This window comes from Muntiacus reevesi, chromosome 1 (assembly GCF_963930625.1).
Source record: "Muntiacus reevesi chromosome 1, mMunRee1.1, whole genome shotgun sequence".
Classification (NCBI taxonomy): domain Eukaryota; kingdom Metazoa; phylum Chordata; class Mammalia; order Artiodactyla; family Cervidae; genus Muntiacus; species Muntiacus reevesi.
The window spans coordinates 236,338,365-236,361,638 of record NC_089249.1 but is presented as its reverse complement, the minus strand read 5'-3'; the positions used below and the strand labels follow the sequence as shown (position 1 = coordinate 236,361,638).

The 23,274-nt window shown below is 40.6% G+C and overlaps 1 protein-coding gene across 1 annotated transcript in view; it reads left to right on the top strand.

The window, feature by feature from the left end:
- The first annotated feature begins 552 nt into the window (after positions 1–552).
- The window catches only part of DPYSL3 (dihydropyrimidinase like 3), a 115,976-nt gene continuing 93,254 nt past the window's right edge, over positions 553–23,274 (top strand). Inside the window, exon 1 of the mRNA XM_065918854.1 lies at positions 553–1,204. Within this exon, the coding sequence (XP_065774926.1) occupies positions 824–1,204 (381 nt within the window). The 5' untranslated portion in view covers positions 553–823. The remainder of the gene's footprint in view (positions 1,205–23,274) is intronic.

Genomic DNA, 23,274 nt, shown 5'->3' with positions numbered 1-23,274 from the left:
GTCGACATCAAAAAAAGTTAAAAGAATAAGTTGAAGTGTGTGAGTCTGTTACAGGTTTCTCGTGATTGTCAATAAGATGATCTGTCTGTAGAGCTCTGTGAGCCAATAATTTAGGAGTTCATTATGAGAGGGTGCAGGTTTGTGAGGCAGATTCTAGAAACGGGAGCAATTGTGAGACAATCTAAGATTAGGATGAGACAGAGTCTGGGATTATTGGTAAACAAAGTCTGAGATTGTGAGTCTGGTAAATCTGAGTTTGTGTGTGTGTGTTTCGCTGTAACTGGGGAGGAACTTGGAGTTTATATCAACCCACCCGAACCAACAAAGTTTCCTTACCTGAGTGGGGCAGAGACTTGTGTTTGGGAGGCCAGCTTGGGAGTGAGTGTGGGTAAAACAGGGCTTGTGCTCACATGTGAGTGAAGCGAGCTCTTGAGTGTCAACCTGGGGGTTGTTGGGCGAGCTGGAAGCCTGCCCGTGTGTGCGCGCGCGCGCCAAGTTGGATTTCTCCTTTGGATGGGCGGCGGGGACGCGTGATCGCAGGAGGCCACGTTAGGGTCCCGGCGCGCAGGAGGTGCGGCCGGCTGGGCGGGCGAGGCGGGCGAGGCGGGCGAGCGGAACACGCCACCGCTCCGGCCCAAGCGCTGCGCTCGCTGGCTCGGGGCTCGCAGGGGACAGGCAGGAACCGGAGCAGCACTGCCGCCTCTGGCGCGAAGGCTCAGGCGCCTCCTCCCGCCCCAGTCACTGTGGCTCGGCGCACGCTGCCGGCTGCTGCCCTTTCCGCCTTTGGGGAAGAGAACCCGCGGGCCGCTGTCGCGATCCAACCATGGCCTCGGGCCGCAGAGGCTGGGACAGCTCCCATGAAGACGATCTGCCCGTGTACCTGGCCAGGCCCGGCACCACCGACCAGGTCCCGCGGCAGAAGTACGGCGGCATGTTCTGCAACGTGGAGGGCGCCTTCGAGAGCAAGACTCTGGATTTCGATGCCCTGAGCGTGGGGCAGCGCGGCGCGAAGACTCCCCGGAGCAGCCAGGGCAGCGTCCGAGGCTCGGGGAGCCGACCTGGCGCCGAGGGGGATACCCCGCACCGGGGCCAAGGCCGGGAGGAGAGCCGGGAGCCCGCGCCCGCGTCGCCCGCGCCCGCTGGGGTGGAGATCCGGAGCGCCACCGGCAAGGAGGTTTTGCAAAACCTCGGCCCCAAGGACAAGGTAAGGGGGCCCGGGTTTCCTCTCCGCCTGTCCTTGCTCCCTTTCCAGCCCCGGGGCGCCTTGGCCCGGGCACAACTTTCTCTCGTTCACTTTGCGGGGGGGATGGAGGACTAGGGGGAGGAAAGGGGCACCCTCCGCCGAGTGCATCGACACCTTCCAGCCCGAATCTGGATTATTCACGCGTGTCCCCACTGTAGCATCTTTGTGCGCGCGGGACACGGGGTGCGTGGGTCCCCTCCCTTCCCTGCCGCATCCCCGGGCCGTCGGTTCTGAGTGGGTGTGTCAGCCCGGCCAGTGCAGGAAGGCTGAGCGACTTCTAGCCCTTCTCTCGGTCTGAGTACCCGCCAGCACAATTGTCTTCTTGATCTCCCTTCTGACTCTAGATTAAATCTCAACCTAGGTCACCAGGGCAGAGGGCAAACTGGTCCCGGGAAAACGGGGTCATCTCCATAGTACCCGGATGAACGTACAGGCTGGGCGGTTTCCCCTCTCACTCTTCCAACATCAGCTCTGCTCCTGAAACTTTTCAGCGTGGAGCCAGCAGACTAAACACCCGAACCCCCTTGCTTCTCTTCTGCCCTAAGTCGACATTTCACATCTGTGTTTGTTAAGTGTATATTTGTGTAGGTGACTCGGCGCGAGGCTGGGGAGCCAGCTGTCTGGGGAAGAGTGGTATTGTATTTTTGAAAATAGGCAAGAGTATTAAGGGCGCATATTAAACTAGTACAGCTGCAAGTTCCCTACTGCTCTTCCATGTGCCAAAGCCAGTTTTTTCTGTGTGTATTTTTCAGAAACTCATGTCACACTGAGCTTAAGATATGGCACTTAAGATGTGGCACCGAAACTCAGCTTGCCCTCATTTATTTCATAAAAAATCAGAACCATAGTTCAGAAAACTCAGGGCCTGGGCGGGAGGATTGGAGAATTCAGGAGTTCAAACTGACCCTTTTGAGTTGGGGAACAATAGTAATCAGATACCTCACCCTTGTCTAGATAATGGCTGCAAAATCCAGCCTGCATATATTATCCTGGACTAATACGGTTATGAATCATAACCTGAAATGGAAATGTTTGCCTCAGAGCAATTAAAGTTAATGCTAACCCAAGTTTTAGATGTTTTTCCATTAAAATGCAGCGAGCCAGTGAAAGGAGAGAACTTCTCTGTGCTGCTTGATTTTTGGAAGTTTAAAAAAATATATACTAAGTTTTAAGAATTGATAACAGGAAAGAAAGTACCAAAATGAGTATGGTTTTAAGGTGCCTTTGGGGAACAACGTCACTGTTTCTTGGAATCACTCATTTAGTTTGTGATTTTCACATCATCCTTAGAATATGGGATTCCTCTAGGCCCCACTCAAATACCCTTTTAGGAAAAGCTTCTGATCTTTTGGGAAGGGTTTGGCTGATTTGAAACTGAAGAATGGCCCTAGGGAAAGATTATTGCCTCTTTTCAGGTCTGACTTTGATCAGTATTGAAATGTCCCCTTCCTGATCCGAAGGGATGGGAGAGGTGATGGAAAAGGTCGGTAACAATTGCTATGAGTCAGTGCTATTCCCTTTGCTGGAACACCCCTGATGTAAGCCAGATAATATGCCTGGTTTGCAGGATTTAAGAATGGTAACTAGAGAAAGGGGAAATGTTCCTCTTTTAAACCCAACATGTCTTTCTTTTTCTTTCTTTTTGCAAACCCTGTACTTTTGACTCTTAATTGAAAAATAATAATACAACCAGGATTTGTAGTGCTACATGCTTATTTCTAAGTTCGGGCTTGCTGTCAGCTTTATCCAGACCATGTTATTATCTCTAATTTAGTTGAATCACACTGATCGAAGAGACATCAGAGGTTATCTACTTCTGAACTTATTTCCTCAAGGATGAAGATAGGGTGTTTGGATTTATCTTTGTGGCTTAAATGCCTGGCACTTGGAGGTGCTGGATAAAAGTTTGATAAAACCTTCTTAATGAAGCCATCCTTTTCACTATGTAGGTACAAAATCACCATCTGGTCTCTGTTTAAATACTGCCATTTTCAGGGAGCTCACTTCTTCACATGAAGCAATTTTGGAGGATTTTACATTAAAAAAAAAGTCCAAGTCTACCTACTTTAGTTTCTACAAACTATTCTTAGTTTTGGGAATATAAGAATAACAATGTTTCCTTATGGTGAGATATTTTAATGAGTTTAAGCATGTAGTCTTGTGTATCTGTCAGAAAAGCTGAGATAATGCCAGTAACAAACAGTCCTCAAATCCCAGTGACTTAATTGAACACTAATGGTTTGATTTTTGCTCCTGCTACTTGTCTATCATGGATCTGCAGGATAACTGTTAATCATTGCCCTTCAAAGACCTAGACTGATGGAGATTCCATGTCCTCACATTCAAGGTAGGAAAAGCATATGGTAAATTGCTCATAGACTCTTAAACTCCCACACTAAAGTCATGTATATGACTTATGGCCATATTTCTTGGGCCAGAGGAAATCATCAGTTCATGTTCAGCTTCAAAAAAAATTGAGAAAGTTAACAGTCTTACTAGGATTCTGTAAAACGGAGATTAGAAATATTTGGGAAATGGCTTTAATCTCTCTCCCAGATCTGGGGGTGGATTAGTGGGATGAAAACTGGCTCAGCCATTATAAATTATGTGGCCATAGATGTGTAACTTATTCTCCGTGTCTCAGTTTTCCTCTTTTGCAAAATGCAGATAACAGTGACTACTTTGCATATGGTACTCAATACATGTTAATTATTACTACCCTTTGCTTTTACTGCCTTTTATACGTCTTAGGGCAATTATCACATTCTCCCTAAAATTCTCCATTTTAGCCTTATTATTCCTAGTTTTGTCAGCTCTCCCTTCTATGAGCCTTTCACCACTTGGATTTCCTTTTCAGATTATATTATTAATATATTTTATAAATATTCTTTCAAAAATCTAGTGCCCACAACTGAACACACTGTTCTACATGGGATATGGCCATGCCCAAGTGCATTAGGCCAGTTACTTTCCCTGATTTATATACAACTTATGATTCTATAGTAAAGATTACATGTAATAATTCAATAATCCATGTCCTACTGTTTTCTCCATAGTAAATTCTGTCATTCAGGCCTTCAGAAACTTTTCCACATAAGCTAGGATGTTGTTTTTCAGTTGCTAAGTCATATCCAACTCTTTGTGACCCCGTGGACTACAGCATTCCAGGTTCCTCTGTCCTACTATCTCCTGGAGTTTGCTCAGATACATGTCATTGAGTCAGTGATTCTATCTATCCATCTCATCCTCTGTCGTCCCCTTCTTCTCCTGTCTTCAATCTTTCCCAGCATGAGGGTCTTTTCCAGTGAGTCAATTCTTCGCATCTCGTGACCAACCTATTGGAGCTTCAGCTTCAGCATCAGTCCTTCCAATGAATATTCAGGGTTGATTTCCTTTAGGATTGATTGGTTTGATCTCCTTGAAGTCCAGGGTACTCTCAAGAGTCTTCTCCAGCCCACGATTCAGAAGCATAATCTCTTTGGAGCTCAGCCTTCTTTATGGTCCAGCTCTCACATCTGTACATGATTACTGGAAAAACCATAGCTTTGACTATATGAATTTTTGTCAGCAAAGTGATATCTCTTCTTTTTAATAATGCAGTCTAGGTTTGTCATAGCTTTCCTTCCAAGGAGTAAGTGTCCTTTAATTTCATGGCTGTAGTCACTGTTCACAGTGATTTTGGAGCCCAAGAAAAGAAAATTTGTCATTGCTTCCACTTTCCCTTCTTCTATTTGCCATGAAGTGATGGGACTGGAAGCCATGATCTTAGTTTTTTCAATGTTGAGTTTCAAGCCAAGTTTTTCACTGTCCTCTTTCATCCTCATCAAGAGGCTCTTTAGTTTCTCTTTACTTTCTGCCATTAGAGTAGTATTATCTGCATGTCTGAAGTTGTTGATATTTCTCCCAGCAATCTTGATTCCAGCTTGTGATTCATCCAGTCAGGCATTTGTCGTGATATACTCTGCATAGAAGTTAAATAAGCAGGGTGTCACTGTACAGCCTTGATGTACTATTTTCCCAAATTTGAATCAGTTCATTATTCTATGTACAGTTCTAGCTGTTGCTTCTTAAAGCCAGGATATCTGCATACTATGTTGCTACAGTTGAACTTAAAACCAAAAGGAAACAGAAGCCCTTTAACTGTAGAATTTTAATCCCCCCCCCCATAATATTCATCACAACTTTAGCTTATTTTTCTACTATCAGGATAATTTTGAAGCTTAATTCTATAATAAAATATCTTATTCCAGATTTGGACTGTCTATAGATTTGATAATATCTCTTTTTGGACATTTTCTATGTGCCTGACATAGATAGTGGGAAGATCTGCCCTTGCCCTACATTATGGTTACATGTCAAGAACAGACAGACAGACACACAGACACACACACCCCACACACAGATCTACATGCACCTTAAAAACCATCTACATCTCCCTGCCAGCCCATTTTTCAGTATGCTTGGAGCTCAGTTGCTCAGTCTTTGAGAACAATCTTTGCTGCAAAATCCTTATTCTTGCAAGTTAATTCTGAAGCTATCAAAAGAGTTTTTTAAAAATATGATAAAATTAAAGTATGCTTTATCTCTAGCATATGTAGTTATTAATTCCCACCTGAAGGAAATCAGTTTGGTTAATAAATGAATATCTTATGAAAGGATTAAGTAACAAAAGTGTTTTTCCAGAATAAAATGTAAAGAATGACACTGAATTATCCTCCAAATGCCAGGTTCCAGGTTTGAGATATCCCTGGGTGTTTCTCTTGTGATTCTGGACCTATTTGTAAACATTTTGTTAAATTGCTTATTTACATTTTTCTCATGCTAGGCATTCATATTGCCAAAATCCTCCAAACAACTTTTTGTTTATAACTTCTGACAGTATATAAAAAGGCAATTCTAAGTGAAAAGTAAATATTTTTTCACCATTTGTCGAGATGGTTTCCACATATGCAGAATTTTCTCTAGCAGTGAAGAAATTACTAAAGGGAGGAGAATTATGATATATGGTCTGCCAAGAGCAAATGATTCCACAAAGACTGTCATCCGTAAAAACAAAGTAATGACATTATGATTACATAGGTCTATTGATAACTCCCTTTTGGGAACTGGGGGTCCTTTCTAGTTCCCAGCTTCTCACATGGGCCACTTTTGTGCAAAATGTTTCCTTATGAATTCAGCAGGGCTTTTGGTTCTAGAAGGAGAGAATTTTGAAACAAATGAGATGTGCCTCTTACCTTTTACCAGTTGCCTTTTTTTTTTTTTTTTAAATCCTGGGTGATGGTTTTCAAAATGATTCAGAGAAACTGAAGTCTTTGTCCTTACCCTCCACAAAGGAAGACAGCTGGCAATAGAATTCTAGGTCTCTCTGGTCATCTACATCCAAACTGTGTAGTGTAAAGGCATTTTACAGGGCTGCTCTGACAAACTAAAATATGCACTCAGGCTGGGGAAAAAAGCTCTTACCTGACCCTCAGGCCACACTTGAATTTGAGAGTTATATTTACTTAGCCAAACCTGGAAGTGTTTGAAACCATTCAAAACTTTAGTTTAGTTTGACAGTAGGCATTTGAGGAACATAAAAACTGTGCCTTCTAAGTAATGCTATGATTGGCAGAGTTCCCTCAAAGTAATGACCCCTGGAGACAGGGTTTTGCTGACGATGCTTGTTAGTAATGTTTTAGAAGACCAGAGGACTGTCTATGATGCTTTTCTGTTAGTGATTTCTATAGCTGATTCTCTCAATGATTAGTTTCCACTGAGCATTATCCCTGCAAATAATGTTCCTGTGAGACAGAGGGTAAAGCTCCCTAGGAAGAGGATGTCTGGCTGAGAAGAGTGCCATCCTTGAGCGCAAGTTCAGCCCTCCTTTTGCAGGACGAGGGAGAAGGTCCATTTGGGTGTGTAAGCACATTTTAAAAATTAAACTTTTAGGAAAATGTTAAAATTTATCTCACAGGATATTTCAAAAAATAGTTCAACTCCATCAAAATCAGTGAAATGGGGCAGAAAAGAAAAGACAACTGGGTAAAGCGTTACCTTCCTTTAACCATTAATTTTCTTTAGCTATACAGTTTAGGTAAGTTGTTAAACCTGCTTCCCCGGTGGCTCAGACAATAAAGTATCTGCTTGCAATGCAGGAGACCTGGGTTTGAGTCCTGGGTCAGGAAGATCCCCTGGAGAAGGGCATGGCAACCCACTCCAGTATTTTTGCCTGTAGAATCCCATGGACAGAGGAGCCTGGTGGGCTACAGTCCATGGAATCAGAGTCAGACATGACTGAGTGATTAACAGTTAGGTAAGTTACCTCACTTTTCTGAGTTTTAGTTTCGTCCTTGCTAAAATAAAGGGGCTGGACCAGATGGTCTATAACCTTTTCTGATTGTGTACCTTTATGCATAAAATTTTAGAGCATGCTCTCTTTCTGTGTATATATATATTATATTTACATATATGTGTACACAGATATGCATATATAAATTACACATATATATTATGTATATAAATATATTAATATCTTATGGCATTATTAAATTTAAAACTGCATATATATGTTTTTGTTGTTGTTTAGTCACTAAGTCGTGTCCAGCTCTCTGTGACCCCATGGATTGTAGCCCACCAGGCTTCTCTGTCCATGGGATTTCCCAGGCAAGAATACTGCAGTGGGTTGCCATTCCCTTCTTGAGGGGATCTTCCCAACCCAAGGGCTGAACTCGTGTCTCATGCTTGGCAGGCCATGCATATATGTAAATTACATATACAAATAATGTATTAATATCTTATGACATTATTAAATACACAGAAAAAGTACAAACTAAAAAGGAGATAATGTCAGAAATACAAGTATATCCTGATATTTTTTTCTGGTAGCTTGTCTTGCCCACCCAGTTGGGTGAGTGCCTGTAAGTCCGTGATCTTTGGAACAATGCTGTAGCAGTCAGTGGTTCTAATATTATAGTCATTAGTGAATTGATTGTCAGCCTGAGTTCTTCAGGGACATATCCTCTTTTATGGACTAGTAACTAGAGTAAGGTTCACAACCCTTGAAGGTTTGTGATGAGGCTGCAGGCCAGGTGCTGGTTAGGGCTCAGTGTACTTTATAAATGTATGTGTGGGGTTGGGTCGGTTGGATATGGATAACAAGGGTCACCATAAATATAATGAAAAGTCCCCAGATCTCCCTTTATGCACTAATTTTCTGTTTTCTCATTGATTCATAAACATTTACTAAGCATTAGTTATGTAGGTGCATAATCAAATGCTAGTATTGGAGGAACAAAGATGAATGAAATAGATAAACATTAGAAAAACATAAACTGCCTTTCATCAGAATCTCCCAGAAAAAACTGTCATTAACAGGAGTGTACTTTTTCCACTTCGAAATATAAGTGGGAACATGCAGCATTATCTGTTTTTAAGCAATTTTTTTTTTTACCACTTTTTGAAGCATTTTTTAAACTTTATTTCTGAGAGTAAGTTTAGGTTCATAGCAAAATTGGGTGGAAAGTACAGAGATTTCCCATATTTCTCCTGCATAACCTCCTCCATTACCAGCATCAGAGTTTGTTGCAACTGAGAATCTATTGACACATTCTCATCACTTGAAGTCCATGGTTTACATTAGGGTTCACTCTTGGTGTTGTGCATCCTCTGGATTTTGACAAATGTATAATGACATGTATCCATAATTATTGTATCATATAGAGTATTTTCACTGCCCTAAAAATCCTTTGTGCTGTATATATTCATCTGTCTCTTTCCTCTAACCCCTGGCAACTACATTTTTAAAAAACTGTTTCTATAGTTTTGCCTTTTCCAGAATGTCATACAGTTGGAATCATATAATATCCAATCTTTTTGGGGTTTTTTTTTTTTATCAGTAATACGGATTTAAATTTCCTCCACGTCTTTTCATTTTAGCACTGAATATTCCATTGTCTAGATTTACTGCAGTTTACTTATCCATTCACTTACTGAAAGACATCTTGGTTGTGTCCAAGTTTTGGCAGTTAGGATTAAAGCTGTTGTAAACTTTCATTTGAAGCTTTTTTGTGTGGACATAAATTTTTTTTTTTTTTTAATTCATCTGTATTTGTTACAACTTTTTAAAGCAGAATGTGACTTGAGCACTACATTTCCATTCACAAAACTTGCTCCAAGTTACTGTTCCAGCGGCTTTACAACATGCCTGAGCAGGCTTATAAGGTTGCTACTCTAAACAATATTTTTCTTTGGAAAACAAGCCCTATGTATGGACAGCGAATCCAATCAAGTTGGTTCAGCTTAACACACTAACTTCTAGAGGCCTGGCACATGCAGTCATAACTACAGGGGATGGAAGTTTTAAAAAGTATATCCCAGAAGATGAAAACCTGCTTTAACAAGTGTTTCTTTTAAACATCACGGTATATACTTCAGAACATTTCAGTGACAGAAAATTTTGGTCTACTAAAGAATCCGCTTGATAGCTAAACACTTCAGACCACAAAGTTAACACAGGTTACATACACACCTTACAACAAACGTAACTACTTCCATATGTTAAAATAAGCCAACATGAAACTAGGAAAAAACTAGCTCTGCTTTAGTGCTAAAAGTATCACAGTATCACACTTAGTATAAAGAAATCTTATCCTCCCCTTATGTAGTTACCATGCCATACGATTTTCAAACGTTAACAAAAATAAAGAAATACTTGAAAACATATTAGAGGGAATGGAGACAGAGTGCTGAACACACAGCCAAGCGATCCTCAGGCAGCGCTTAGTCTACTTCTTCCATGCGGGACGTGTCATCGTCTCCTTCCAGGGGAGGCATTTCCTCAGTGACCGCAGCACTGCTGTCATCAGCAGTGGGGTCATCCTCATCAATACCGAGACCGAGTTTGATCATCCTGTAGATCCTGTTGGCGTGCGTCTGGGGATCCAAGGAAAACCAGAAACACATCTATTATATCACAGGTGAGACGAAGGACCAGGTAGCCAACTCGGCCTTTGTGGAGCGTCTCCGGAAGCACGGCTTGGAAGTGATCTACATGATCGAGCCTATTGATGAGTACTGTGTGCAGCAGCTGAAGGAGTTTGAGGGGAAGACCTTAGTGTCAGTCACCAAAGAGGGCCTGGAACTTCCAGAAGATGAGGAAGAGAAAAAGAAGCAAGAAGAGAAAAAGACAAAATTTGAAAACCTTTGCAAAATCATGAAGGACATTTTGGAGAAGAAAGTTGAAAAGGTGGTTGTGTCTAACCGGTTGGTGACATCCCCATGCTGCATTGTTACAAGCACATACGGCTGGACAGCAAACATGGAACGGATCATGAAGGCTCAAGCCCTGAGAGACAACTCGACGATGGGTTACATGGCAGCCAAGAAGCACCTGGAGATCAACCCTGACCACTCCATCATCGAGACCTTGAGGCAAAAGGCAGAGGCTGACAAGAATGACAAGTCTGTGAAGGATCTGGTCATCCTGCTGTATGGACATAAATTTTTAATTTGCTTGAGTAAGTTGAGTGTGATTGTTGGATTGTATGATAAGAATATGTTGTTTTGTAAAAAAAATCTCTAAATTGTCTCCTAAAGTTTTGTATTCCCACCAGCTATGAATGAGAATTCCTGGTGCCCCCCACCCTTATCAGCATTTGATATTATCACTATTTTGGATTTTAGCCATTCTAATAAGTATGTAGTAGTATCTCATTGTTGCCTTAGTTGCAACTATGTTACAGCTCCCTAATGACATAACATGCTGAACATGTTTGTATATGCTTACTTGTCATCTGTATATTTTCTTCTTGGGAGCTGTCTGTTCTGGTCTTTTGCTCATTTTGAAATTGGGTTGTTCATCATATTATCGTTTTAAACATTCTTTTATATTTTGTACAAGGATCCTTTATCATTTGTGTATCTTGCAAGTATTTTCTCCCAGTCTGTGCCTTGTCTTCTGATTCTCTTGTCATTTTGTTGTGTGGAGCAGAAGTTTTAAAATTTTAATCAAGTTTACCTTATTCGTTATTTCTTTTGTGAATTGTACCTCTGTTGTATCTAAAAAGTCATTGCCATACCCAAAGTCATTTAGATTTTCTTCTGTCTTATCTTCTAGAAGTTTAGAGTTTTGCATTTTGCATTTAGGTTTGTGATCCATTTTGAACTAAATTTTGTAAAGGGTGTAAGATCTGTGTCTAGATTCATTTTTTGCTTGTGGATGTCCAGTTGTTCCAGCACCATTTGTAGAAAGACTGTCTTTGTTCCATTTTATCCCCTTCACTCCTTTGTCCAAGATCAGTTGGCTATATTAATATGGATCTATTTCTAGGTTCTCTATTCTAATCTATTAAACTATATGTTTATCCATTTGCCAATACCACACTGTCTTGATTACTGTAGCTTTATAGTAAGTGTAGAAGTTGAATAATATTGGTTCCTTAGTTTCTTATCATCAAATATTCAGATTGTCCATTTTTTCTTGTGTGAGTTTTAGTGGATTGTGTCTTTCAGGAATGAGTTCATTTCACTTGGGTTATCAAGTTTGTGGGCATAGAGTTTTTCATAATACTCCTTTATTTTCTTTTTAATGTATATGGAATTTATGATGATATATATTTATCTGTATATATATATTTATATATATACAGATATATATTTATATATATTCATATATATTTATCTTCCTCTTTTTTCAGTTATATGTAATTTATACATATAATTTATGTCTTCTCTTTTTTCCTTGACTATCCTGCCTAGATACTTGTCAATTTTATTGATTTCTTTGAAAAATCAAGCTTTTGGTTTTAATTTTCTCTGTTATTTTTTTGTTTTCAATTGAATGGATTTGTGTTCTGATTTTTACTTTCTTTTCTTCTGCTTAATTTGGATCTAATTTGTCTTTCTTTTCTAGTTTCCTGAGATGAAAACTTAGACTGCTGATTTTAGATCTTTCTGCCTTTCTAATATATGCATTCAATGTTATACATTTTCCTCTAAGCATTGCTTTAATTTCATTCCATGGATTTTGGTATGTTGTGGTTTCAGTTTTATTTTCTCAAAATATTTTAAAATTACTTTTGAGATTTCTTCTTTGCCCTGTGTGTTACTTAGAAGGGTGCTGTTTAATCTCCAAGTATTTGGGGGATATGCTGGCTATCTTTCTCTTATTGATTTTGTAGTTTAATTCTATTATGGTCTGAGAATAAATATTATGTGATTTCTATTCTCTTAAATTTAGTTAAAGTATGTTTTATAGCCCAGGCTGTGGTATATCTTGGTGAATGTTTTGTGTGAGCTTGAGAAGAATGTAAAGCCTGCTGTAGTTGGATGAAATAATCTGTAGATATCAGTTATATCTAGTTAATTGTTAGTTCTGTTGCATTCAACTACGTCTTTATTGCTTTTCTGCCTACTGGATTTGTCCATTTTCAATAGGGGAGTATTAAAATCTCTAAGTGTAATAGTGGATTTATCTTTTTCTATTTGAAGTTCTATCAGATTTTGCCTCACATGCTTTAATGCTCTGGTTTTAAGTACATATACATTTAGAATTGTTATACCTTCCTGGGGAATTAATCCTTTTATAATTAAGTAATACCCTTCTTTATACCTGATGATTCTGTTTCTAATGTTCATTCAGTCTCTTCAAACTGTGGAGTGTTTTGTTTTTTTGTTTTTTTTTTGCTTTTAGTATGGTTTGTTATTTTTTGTTGAAAGCTAGACACAGTGTACTAGGTAAAAGAAACTCCAGTAAATAGACCTTCACTAATGTGGTGGTAAGATGTGGGCGCAGGGGAAGCATTCTGCAGTGCTGTGATTAGGTCTCAGTCTTTTGATGAGCCTGTACCTCTGAAATCTGAACTTTACCAACTTCACAGCCCTTCCCTGTCACCCATTAGGTGGGACAGGATGGCTGGAGGAGACTGGAGTTGTGTCCTTTCCTTCTCCTACATGGAAGGCTAGAGGTTGTTAGTACTGGATATTCCGTCCCCGCCCCCTACCCCCGCAATCAGGTAGATTAGGCTCTGATTGAACTCCAGCAAGTTAGGCTCTGGTGAAGTAGTTTCTTCTGAAGGCAGGCCTTATTCAGAACAGAATGCTCTGGTATATATAAAAATACTCCTCCCCCAGCAAGAAGCCACAGGGCTTTTTCTCTAATATTCACTCTGAGGACGAGATAGAACTGTTGGAGGCAGTCACAGAACTTTTAGTGTTCTCTGATCACTGGATAACTGGGTCCCCTGGCATTTTTAACTCTCCAAGTTGTCCATGCTGTGCCTCCAGCAATTTATCAATCCCAGTTCAGGTTTTCTCACATCAGCAGTGTTTCCTCTGGGAGTGTTTGCTCCTGACTTTCTGCTCAGGTAAGGTGTGATTCTGCATTCACCCCTCTCTTTTCTCCAATTTGGGAGGGAGTAGTTTTCTCTGTGTCCTCTCCTTTCTGCTGGATCTAAGAACTGGTAAATTTTTTTAGCTTTTTACTTGTTAGGATGGAGTGGCAACTTCTTAGCTCCTTACATGCTGGATCTGAAATCCTAAACTATTTTTTTTTTTAATCTAAGTTATTATGGTACCTTTCAGAGCATCAAAGATTTTTCCAAAATATAACTTACAATAGCAATATAGTACTCTACTGTGAGACATCATGTATTTAATCACTTATTCCTTCTAATTGGATCTTTTAAATTTATGTTTTTGTTTTCAATTTTGACTTCATTTTTACTTTCCCCCTTTTTTCTTTTTTTTTTACTGTTGTAAATAAGGAAGTGCTAGACCTCTTTCTAGCTAAATCTTTTTGTATATCCATTTCATTACCATTTGTCTGTGATAATTTTCTGGAAATGGACACTTGTGGTATGGTCATTTTCATGCTGCAGGATTACTGAGCATGGGGTGGTTGCTTCCGATGTGGAACTTCATGGGCAAGATTCTAAAGTGTATAAAGCTAGGAAAGTGTTTTGTATAGATTCTGTAAGAAAGACAGATACAGTCTAGGCCAAATTGCTCAGTAGCAGATGAGATTAAGGGAACACAAACCCAAGTAAATGCAGACAAAGTAAAAGACATGAGAAGAAGATTTTAAGTCTTAGCCAGAGATAAAAACAAATGAAGAAAGAAATTTGTAAAGGACGATCCATCAAAATTCTCCTTGGTAGAGAATTTTTCTCTACCAAAGTAGTTCCCACCCTAATCTATAGTAATTTTACTTTTCCTTGAGTTTAGAGCACAAATATGAGCTTCAAGGTATATTCTAATGAACAGATCATTTATGGAATACTAATTGATGCAAGGTGCTGCTGTTTCTAATCCTCACAATAACTCTACAAAATAGATATTAACAGCTCCATAGTCTGGAAGAGAAACTGAATCTCAGAGAGATGATTTGACTTCCTGTAGTCAAACAAAACTAGAAATGAACAAGGTAGAATTTAAGCTCTTGGATGATCCAGTTGCTTTTTATACACCACTTTGCTGTTCCCCTAATTATGTTGGCAGTTAAGAGTTAGTACTGAATAAGGCCCAGCACCTAGAACTGGCTTGGTTAAGAGGATTCTCCAAAATAGACGGTCTGTTGGTGAGACGTGTGGGAGAGTAAGAGGATTGTACTTCTAGAATCGAAAGAGTTTGGTGGAGTCCAAAAGGTGAACTCAGTGGCTAAAGCTGAAAATACTGGAAGTGAGGTGGCCCTAGAAAGAGACCAGGAGATAGAGCCAGGGAAGGAATGAGTAAACAGGGACTCAGATAATTATCATGAAATGCTACAAATGCCTGATACTTATTTTTTTTAAATTTACTTTATTGAATTATAGTTTATTTATAATTTCCGTTAACTTCTGCTGTATAGGAAAATGATTCAGTTATACATATACATGAAGTGAAGTGAAGTCGCTCAGTCATGTCTGACTCTTTGCGACCCCATGGACTGTAGCCTACCAGGCTCCTCTGTCTGTGGAATTTTCCATGCAAGAATACTGGAGTGGGTTGCCATTTCCTTCTCCAATACATATGCACTCTTTTTAATATTATTTTCCATTGTAGTTTATCACAGGATATTTAATGCAGTGCCCTGAGCTATGTAATAGGACCTTGTTGTTTATCCATTTTATATGTAATATTGTAGTTTGCATCTGCAAATCCCAAACTCCCAATCCATACCTCCCCCACCCCATCTCCCCCTTGGCAACCACAAGTCGACTTTATGTCCATGTGTCTGCTTCTGTTTCCTAGGTAAGTTCATTTGTGTCGTATTTTAGATTCCACTATAAGTGATATCATATGGTATTTGTCTTTCTGACTTACTTCACTTAGCATGAAAATCTCTTAAGTCCATCCATGTTGCTGAAATGGCATTATGTCATTCTTTTTGATGGCACATACTGGCAATAGTGAGTAGTATTTCATTGTATATATGTACCACGTTTTCTTTATCCTTTCATCTGTTGATGGACATTTAAGTTGTTTCCATGTCTTGGCTGTTGTGAATAGTGCTGCTCTGAACAGAAGAGTGCATGCATCTTTTTGAAATACATTTTTGTCTGGGATATGTCCAGGACTCGGAGTGTTGGGTCATATGGCAACATTATTTTTTTGTTTTTTGAAGAACCTCCATACTGTTTTCCACAGAGGCTGCACCAATTTATATTCCTACCAAAAATGTAGGAGGGTTCCTTTTTCTCCATACCCTCTCTAGCATTTGCTATTTGTAGACATTTTAATGATGGCCTTTCTGACTGGTGTGAGATGGTACCTCATTGTAGTTTTGATTTGCATTTTGCTGATAATTAACAATGTTGAGCATCTTTTCATGTGTCTCTTGACCATCTGGAAGTCTTCTTGGAGAAATGTTCATTTAGATCTAATGCCCGTTTTTTTATTGGATTGGCTAGGTTTTTTGGTTGAATTGTATGAGCGGGTTGTATATTTTGGAAATTAAGCTCTTGTCAGTCGCATCTTTTGCAAATATTTTCTCCCAGTCCATAAATTGTCTTTTCATTTTGTTTATGATTTCCTTGTTGTACAGAAGCCTGTAAGTTTGAATAAGTTTAAATTGGCCCCATTTGTTTGCTTTTGCTTTTGTCTTATAATTATTTTCATTGGGTGCTGTGGCTTTCTGGTTGCTTGATCTGATTTAAAGTTGTTTGCTAAGGGCAGATAGTATTTAAAGGATGGTGGCAGAGATGGAGATCAGATCCAGGTCTGCAGACTCCAGAGCCCATGCACCACTATTAATGACAGTCTCATTTGAGAGCAGAATCACTTGGTTTATTTCTAAGAAGCTGGACTATATCCATACAGAAAAGCTGCAGTCCTTACATGGAATTGGAAGTGGGCGATGGAGAAGCTGTTTTCCTCTGACTATATCCTGTCACTTCGATAGAAATAAATAAAGTCAGTGAGGTGGAAAGTTGTGTGATAAATGGATACTGAGAATGAAAAAATTACTGTTGATGAATGGTGGTATCTCACACAATTGGTAGGCAGGGAAAACCTCCCCAGAGATGTAGTTTTCTCCTACACATCACCAGGGGAGAGTCAGGAAGCCAGTGAGATTACAAGTGGGGAGCAGGGAGTGGGAAATAGGTGGAAGCGATTTGAAATGAAGATAATATCTGGCAATTCTTATTTTCAGCTAAGTGTCTGAAAATAAAAGAATGAGGTGTCACTGAATTGTCTATAATAAGAGTTTGTAAACTTTATCTGTAAAGATCCAGGAATTAATAGTAAATATTTTAGCCCTTTCAGGCTATAAGGTGTCTGTCCTAGCTCCTAAACTCTGTAGAACAAAGCCATCCATAGATGGTGTATAAATGAGTGGATGTGACTATGTGCCAATAAACCCTTATTTGCAAAATCAGGTGGTATGCTGGATTAGACCCAAGAGCAATAGTTTGTCAATCCCCGATCTTGAGTACAATAAAAGGGACATAGGTATGTGTGTGTGTGTGTGTGTGTGTGTGTGTGTGTGTGTGTGTGTGTGTGTGTGTGTGTGTTGGAATGGCAGAACAAGTCATGGCAATTTGTCAATATGAAAAGATTTAGAAATTTGAAAGAAGTATAGGAACTATGCAAGATACTCAAAAAGGCTCAAAAACACCTGTCCACCTTTCAGGATGTCTGAGATTGAGGGAGGATATTGAAAATGAATGTGTATCTGACCATAAAGAGGAAAACAATGCAAGCTATTTTTTAAAATGTTTTATTTACTTATCTATTTATTTTTGGCTGCACTGGGTCTTCATTGTTGTATGCAGACTTTCTCTAGTTGTGGTGCGCCAGCTTCTTTTTGTGGTGGTTTTTCTTGTTGTAGAGCACAGACTCTAGCCATGCTGGCTTTAGCAGTTGTAGTGTGTGGGCTTAGCTGCCCCATGGCATGTGTGATCTTAGTTCCTGGGTCAGGGATTGAACCTGCATTGGCAGGCGGATTCTTAACCACTGGAGCACCAGGGAAGTCCCAATGCAAACTATTTTAGAGAATGAAATATGGAGACAAGGCTTTGTAAAGAACAGACAAGAGAAAGAGGGGAGGGTAAAGAGGATGACCTGGAAATGACAGTGAGAAAGAAAGGAAGGAAGTCTGAGCAATTAGGAAGGAGGAGGAGGTCAAGCTTTGCTGGGGTCCTCGAAATAGGAGAGGTGTGAGGGCGGCAAACAAGCTGGAGCTGCAGAGTGGAGAGGGGCTGGTGGAAAAGACCTCTTTTTAATTGTGAACAGAACTCAGCAGAGCTAAATGAACAGGGAGGAGGCTAGACTCACTCACTATTTTTAAAAATTTTTTTCTGCCTACGTGAACCAGTTTAAAAAGAACCACCCTCCTACTCTTAAGACATGTCAACAGATTGAAAATAAGGAGCTTTGGGAGTGGACATAATGGCTTATCCAGTAGTGTCTTTAGGAATTCTCAGGGAAAGTGTTCTTGGGGGAGTGTTTATTACCTCTTGGAAGATGTGTGCCCACCGTTCAGGAAGCCTGACTTTGGGGTCAGCTGCAGCCGATTACGCAGGAGGCCTGCTGGCAGAGTCAGTGGTTTTCCACTCACTCCTTCCTTCATTGATTCTCTCATCCATCCATGCAGCCAACAGGTATTTACTGAGAGTCCACCATGAGCCTCTTTGGGATCACCAGCAGTCAGGAATCTGTCAGGCACTTGAAGGGACTGTGTGGAAGAGGTGATGGCAACTTCAGAAATGAGTGCTCTGGAGCAGGGAGCAGGTCAGAGGAGGGGAGGGCAGGAAATGGATATTAGCGAAAAGAGCTTTCCATCACTAGACAAATTCATCCAACTAGACTGTGGAGTCTCAGAGCTAGAAGCAGTTTCAAAGATTATTTTGTCTCTTTCACTTTAGAAACAGGAAAATTGGGACCTCAAGAGGGGAATAAGGATGAAAAATAAAATTTATTGAGTGCTTATTATATGCCAGGCACCATGTTTTTAAACAGTGGTAAAATATGACATAAAATTTATCATTTTGAAACATTTTCAGTACATTTGAGTCATAGTAAGTACATTTACAAGGCTGTACAGTTATCGCCACTCTCTAGTTCCAAAACTTTTCCATCACCCCAAAAGGAAACTCTCCACCCATTAAACAGTCACTCCCCATCCCCCCCTCCTTCCAGCCCTTGGCAATCACTGATCGGCTTTCCGTCTCTGTAGATTTATCTGTAGTGGACATTTCATATAAATAGAATCATACAATATGAGGCCCTTTTGTGCTTGGCTTCTTTCACTTCGCATAATGTTTTCAGGGTTTATCCGTGTTGTAGCGCCCATCAGTACTTCATTCCCTTTTTAGTTTACCTTTTTCCAACTCTGATGTCCAGAGTGGTCTTTTTCTACCTTCTCCCTCTTTCCTCTACTCTGTGATACTTAAAAATCTAGTAGCTGCATATTTTTAAAAGTAACACTCAACGTGTGAACTTTACAAACGAACCACCCCGCTTTATTCCTTTCTGTGGCAGGATAACTTTCCATTTTCAGTTCAGTTCAGTTGCTCACTTGTGTTCAACTCTTTGTGACCCCATGAACTGCAGGATGCCAGGCCTCCCTGTCCATCACCAATTCCTGGTGTTTACTCAGACTCATGTCCATTTAGTCAGTGATGCTATCCAACCATCTCATCCTCTGTCGTCCCCTTCTCCTCCCATCTTCAATCTTTCCCAGCATCAGGGTCTTTTCCAATGAGTCAACTCTTCACATAGGTGACCAAAGTATTGGAGTTTCAGCTTCAGCATCAGTCCTTCCAATGAATATTCAGGACTGATCTCCTTCAGGATGGACTGGTTGGATCTCCTTGCAGTCCAAGGGACTCTCAAGACTCTTCTTCAACACCACAGTTCAAAAGCATCAATTCTTTGGCACTCAGCTTTCTTTAGAGTTCAACTCTCACATCCATGCATGACTACTGGAAAAACCATAGCTTTGACTAGATGGACCTTCGTTGGCAAATCCATTTATCATGTGTTTTTTTCCATCTACCTGTTGATGAACATTTGGGATGTTACTTCTTTTTTGGTTGTTGTGAATGGTGCTGTGCCAGGCACTTTTAAAAGCATTTTACATTTCTTAATTCTGTTCACAGAAACCCTGGAGAGTATTACACAGATTTTATAAATGAGAAAAGAAAGATTAGGTCACATATTCAAGTCACACACTTAGAAGAAGGGGGTTGATAGGGTGGAGCCAAGACCCAAATTTCCTTTTTCCCTAGGTAATGCTCTTTCCACTCTGCCCACTAGCTCAGCTCTATGAGGGCACGACCTGCCACTTGCTCCTGACTGCTCTTCCTTAATTCCTCCACAGTCACATGTGCTCAATGTATTTGCTGTAAACCAGGTGAAGTGAACCTCTCTAATGAGTAACATATAGGAAGCAAAGGAAGGACAGGGCTTCCCTGATGGCTCAGTGGTAAGGAATCCGCCTGCCCGTGCAGGAAATGCGGGTTTGATCCCTGGGTTGGCAGTGTCCCCTGGAGGAGGAAATGGCAACCCACTCCGGTATTCTTTTTTTTCCCCCACTCCAGTATTCTTGCCAGAAGACTCCCATGGACTGAGAAGCCTGGTGGGCTACAGCCCATGGGGTCACAAAAGAGTCGGACACAATTTAGCAACTAAACAACAACAACAACAAAGGGATGGCTAGAGATTATTTATAAGAAGTTACTTTTTATTTTAACATTAAATATATAGAACATCTGATTCAATAGCAGGATACTGTAAATTATTTATGGCCTATTCATAGGACTGAATACTATGGAGCCATTAAGAACAATGCTATGGAAACACAGTGGGTGAGAAAGTGTTCCTGTGTTGGTTAGGCCCACCGCCCTCTGAAGGAAGCTACCATCAACAACTCAAGTAGGAAAACATACTTACAGAGGTTCAGTAATCTGCATGAGCGAAAACAGCTTGCAAAGCCAGAATTCTGTCTAAATCCCCAAACCCACACTGTCAGCCACAATAAAAAAATTAAACAGAAATTTAACAAAATCTTAGCAGTGAGATAACTTGTGTTTTCTTCTATTTCTTCAGAACATTTTTCACATTTTTTTTTAATCTTTTGGCTATGCTGTACGGATCTTAGCTCGCTAACCAGGGATCAAGGCCTGGTGGTAGAAACAGACTCTTAACCACTGGACAGCCAGAGAAGTCCCAAGAACATTTTTCACTTTTTTTTTTTTTTTTTTAACAGTGAACTTGCATTGCTTTTGAAATTGAGTAAGCACATTACATTTTCTCTTACAAAGAAAAGAATCCTGCTTAAATGAACTTCAAAACGTAGTTGATGAAAAAAAGATTAAACCTCTCATGGAGGAAAATATGGGCCACGAGGAAAGTAAGGAGCAGTGCTGGCAAGAAACCCTCCATGGAGGTCTGGTTTTATGGTTGCTTTATCATCTCAACATTTGGGAACTATTAATGGGTGCCGACCACTCCTTTTCCTTAAATAAGCATTTTTATTTCCCAGTTCCTTGCAAAGCTCTTCTGATGATTTGAGAGAGTAGTTAACAAACCACACCAAATCAGATGCAGTTGTAGCCTGGCAGAAATTGGACATATTGAGTTACTTAAGTTACATGCTTCAGTTCTCTAACCTATCTAAAATTTTACCTTGCTCTCACTTCTTTTTTTTTTCAAATTTTTTTCTTAATGATGAAAACTTTGAAGATCTACTGTCTTAGCAATTTCCAAGCATACAATATAGCATTATTAGCTGTAGTTACCATGCTATATATTGTATCCCATGACTTACATGTTTTATAACTAGAAGTTTGTACCTTTTGACCCCCTTCACCCAGTTTGCCCTCCCCTGCCAGTGGCAACAACCACATGTATCTATGAGGTTTTTTGTTTTTGTTTGTTCTGGTTTTTTTTTGAGCCCACATAGAAGTGAGACTCTCATTTCTGGTTGTTGCGAGTGAGCACTGGCTTGGGGCCTGATTTTTATCTTCTCTGTGTCATCTCCACCAGGGATTTGAGAAATAACCCTTCTTCACTTTATTAGTACAAGAACAATACCAGTTTGTTATTGTTTCTTAGTGTGGGTAGGAACCACATTACGATAAACAAGTCATTGTCGCTAAGGACTTAGGTTGTTGATATTTAATTCCAGATTTCCCCTTGCAAGTCCCATCTCCTCATTCAATCAGCAGTGATGTGGCTCCACAATAGCTGTAATATTGTCATAATTTCCATAGAAACCGTCGGTAAAGCTGCAAACACAGCATTACACCCTCGCTGCAGGCTGAGGCAGGAAGGCCAGATGGGCTCTGAAGGGGAAAAGGCCCTCAGTGGGACATAAATCACTTGGTGCGGGGGAGGGAGTGGGGAGGGGATGGAGGCGGGGTGGGGAGGAGGTGGGAGTGGGGTGGGGATCGGTGGGGAGGGAGGAAACCACTTCAGGAGAAAACCTGTATTGGTGCAGTCTTTGCCACAGGGTGAAATTCCCAAATGAAGTGACCAGCTGTGCAGGCTCCTGTCCAAGGCCAGTGTCTGGGCCTGGTTATTTGTTTGGACCCAGATGCTAAGGAAGCTGGAGACAGATTTCTTCCTGTGTGGGCTGCTGATTTCCTTGGTCTTCAGCCACAGACAGACAGACAGACATCAGCTCCTGGTCAGCTCCTGTGTATATGAAGATAGAGACAGAAGTAACATGCCATCCCTGTTTGCCAGGCTGGACTGTTCGCATGAATATCTCTTTGGACTGTCATAGCATCTCTGAGGGGAAGATGATATTATTGTTTCCATTTTACAGGTGAGATAACTGGGTTACTCTCACTCCCTCTCCTTCAGATCTCAGCTTCATCTTGACTGTTTCCATGACCTTTTTCTGGGCCCTCAAAGCCAGATGAGATGTACCTGTGTACTCACCAGTGTACCTCTATTGGATACTTATCATTCTTGTGTTACAAATTCTTACTTACCTCTTTCCACTAGCCTGGAACCCACTGTGGGCCATGCCTTGCACAACAGTTAACTCACAGTTACATATTTTTGAATGAATGAATAAGAACTGGTAACTTAATCAAAATTTATCTTTTTCACAGCTGTATTCTTGGCAGTTAACATAATCCCTGGTATATAAGTGAAAGTCGCTCAATCATGCCTGACTCTTTGTCCATTGAATTCTCTAGCCCAGAATACTGAAGTGGGGAGCCTTTCCCTTCTCCAGGGGATCTTCCCAACCCAGGGATTGAACCCAGGTCTCCCGCATTGCAGGTGGATTCTTTATCAGCTGAGCCACAAGGGAAACCTGGTATATAATAAACCCTCATTAAACACTTAAGTGAAATAGTGAATAAATGAACATCAGCTAATTCATCAAACAGTGTCTCAGGGAGTCATGCTAGGCTATTCCAACTTTTGCACTGTGTTTCATGAGCTGGTAGGAGAGGTCATTTTCATGTTTGGCCAGGCGACTCAGAGTGCATGACTTCTTGGTAGTGGATCCAGGGGATCTTCTCGACCCAGAGACTGAACCTGGGTCTCCACTGGAGGTAGATTTGGCCAAAGCACTTGGCCTTTGTGGGCCTTAGTTTTTCTGTTTTTAAATA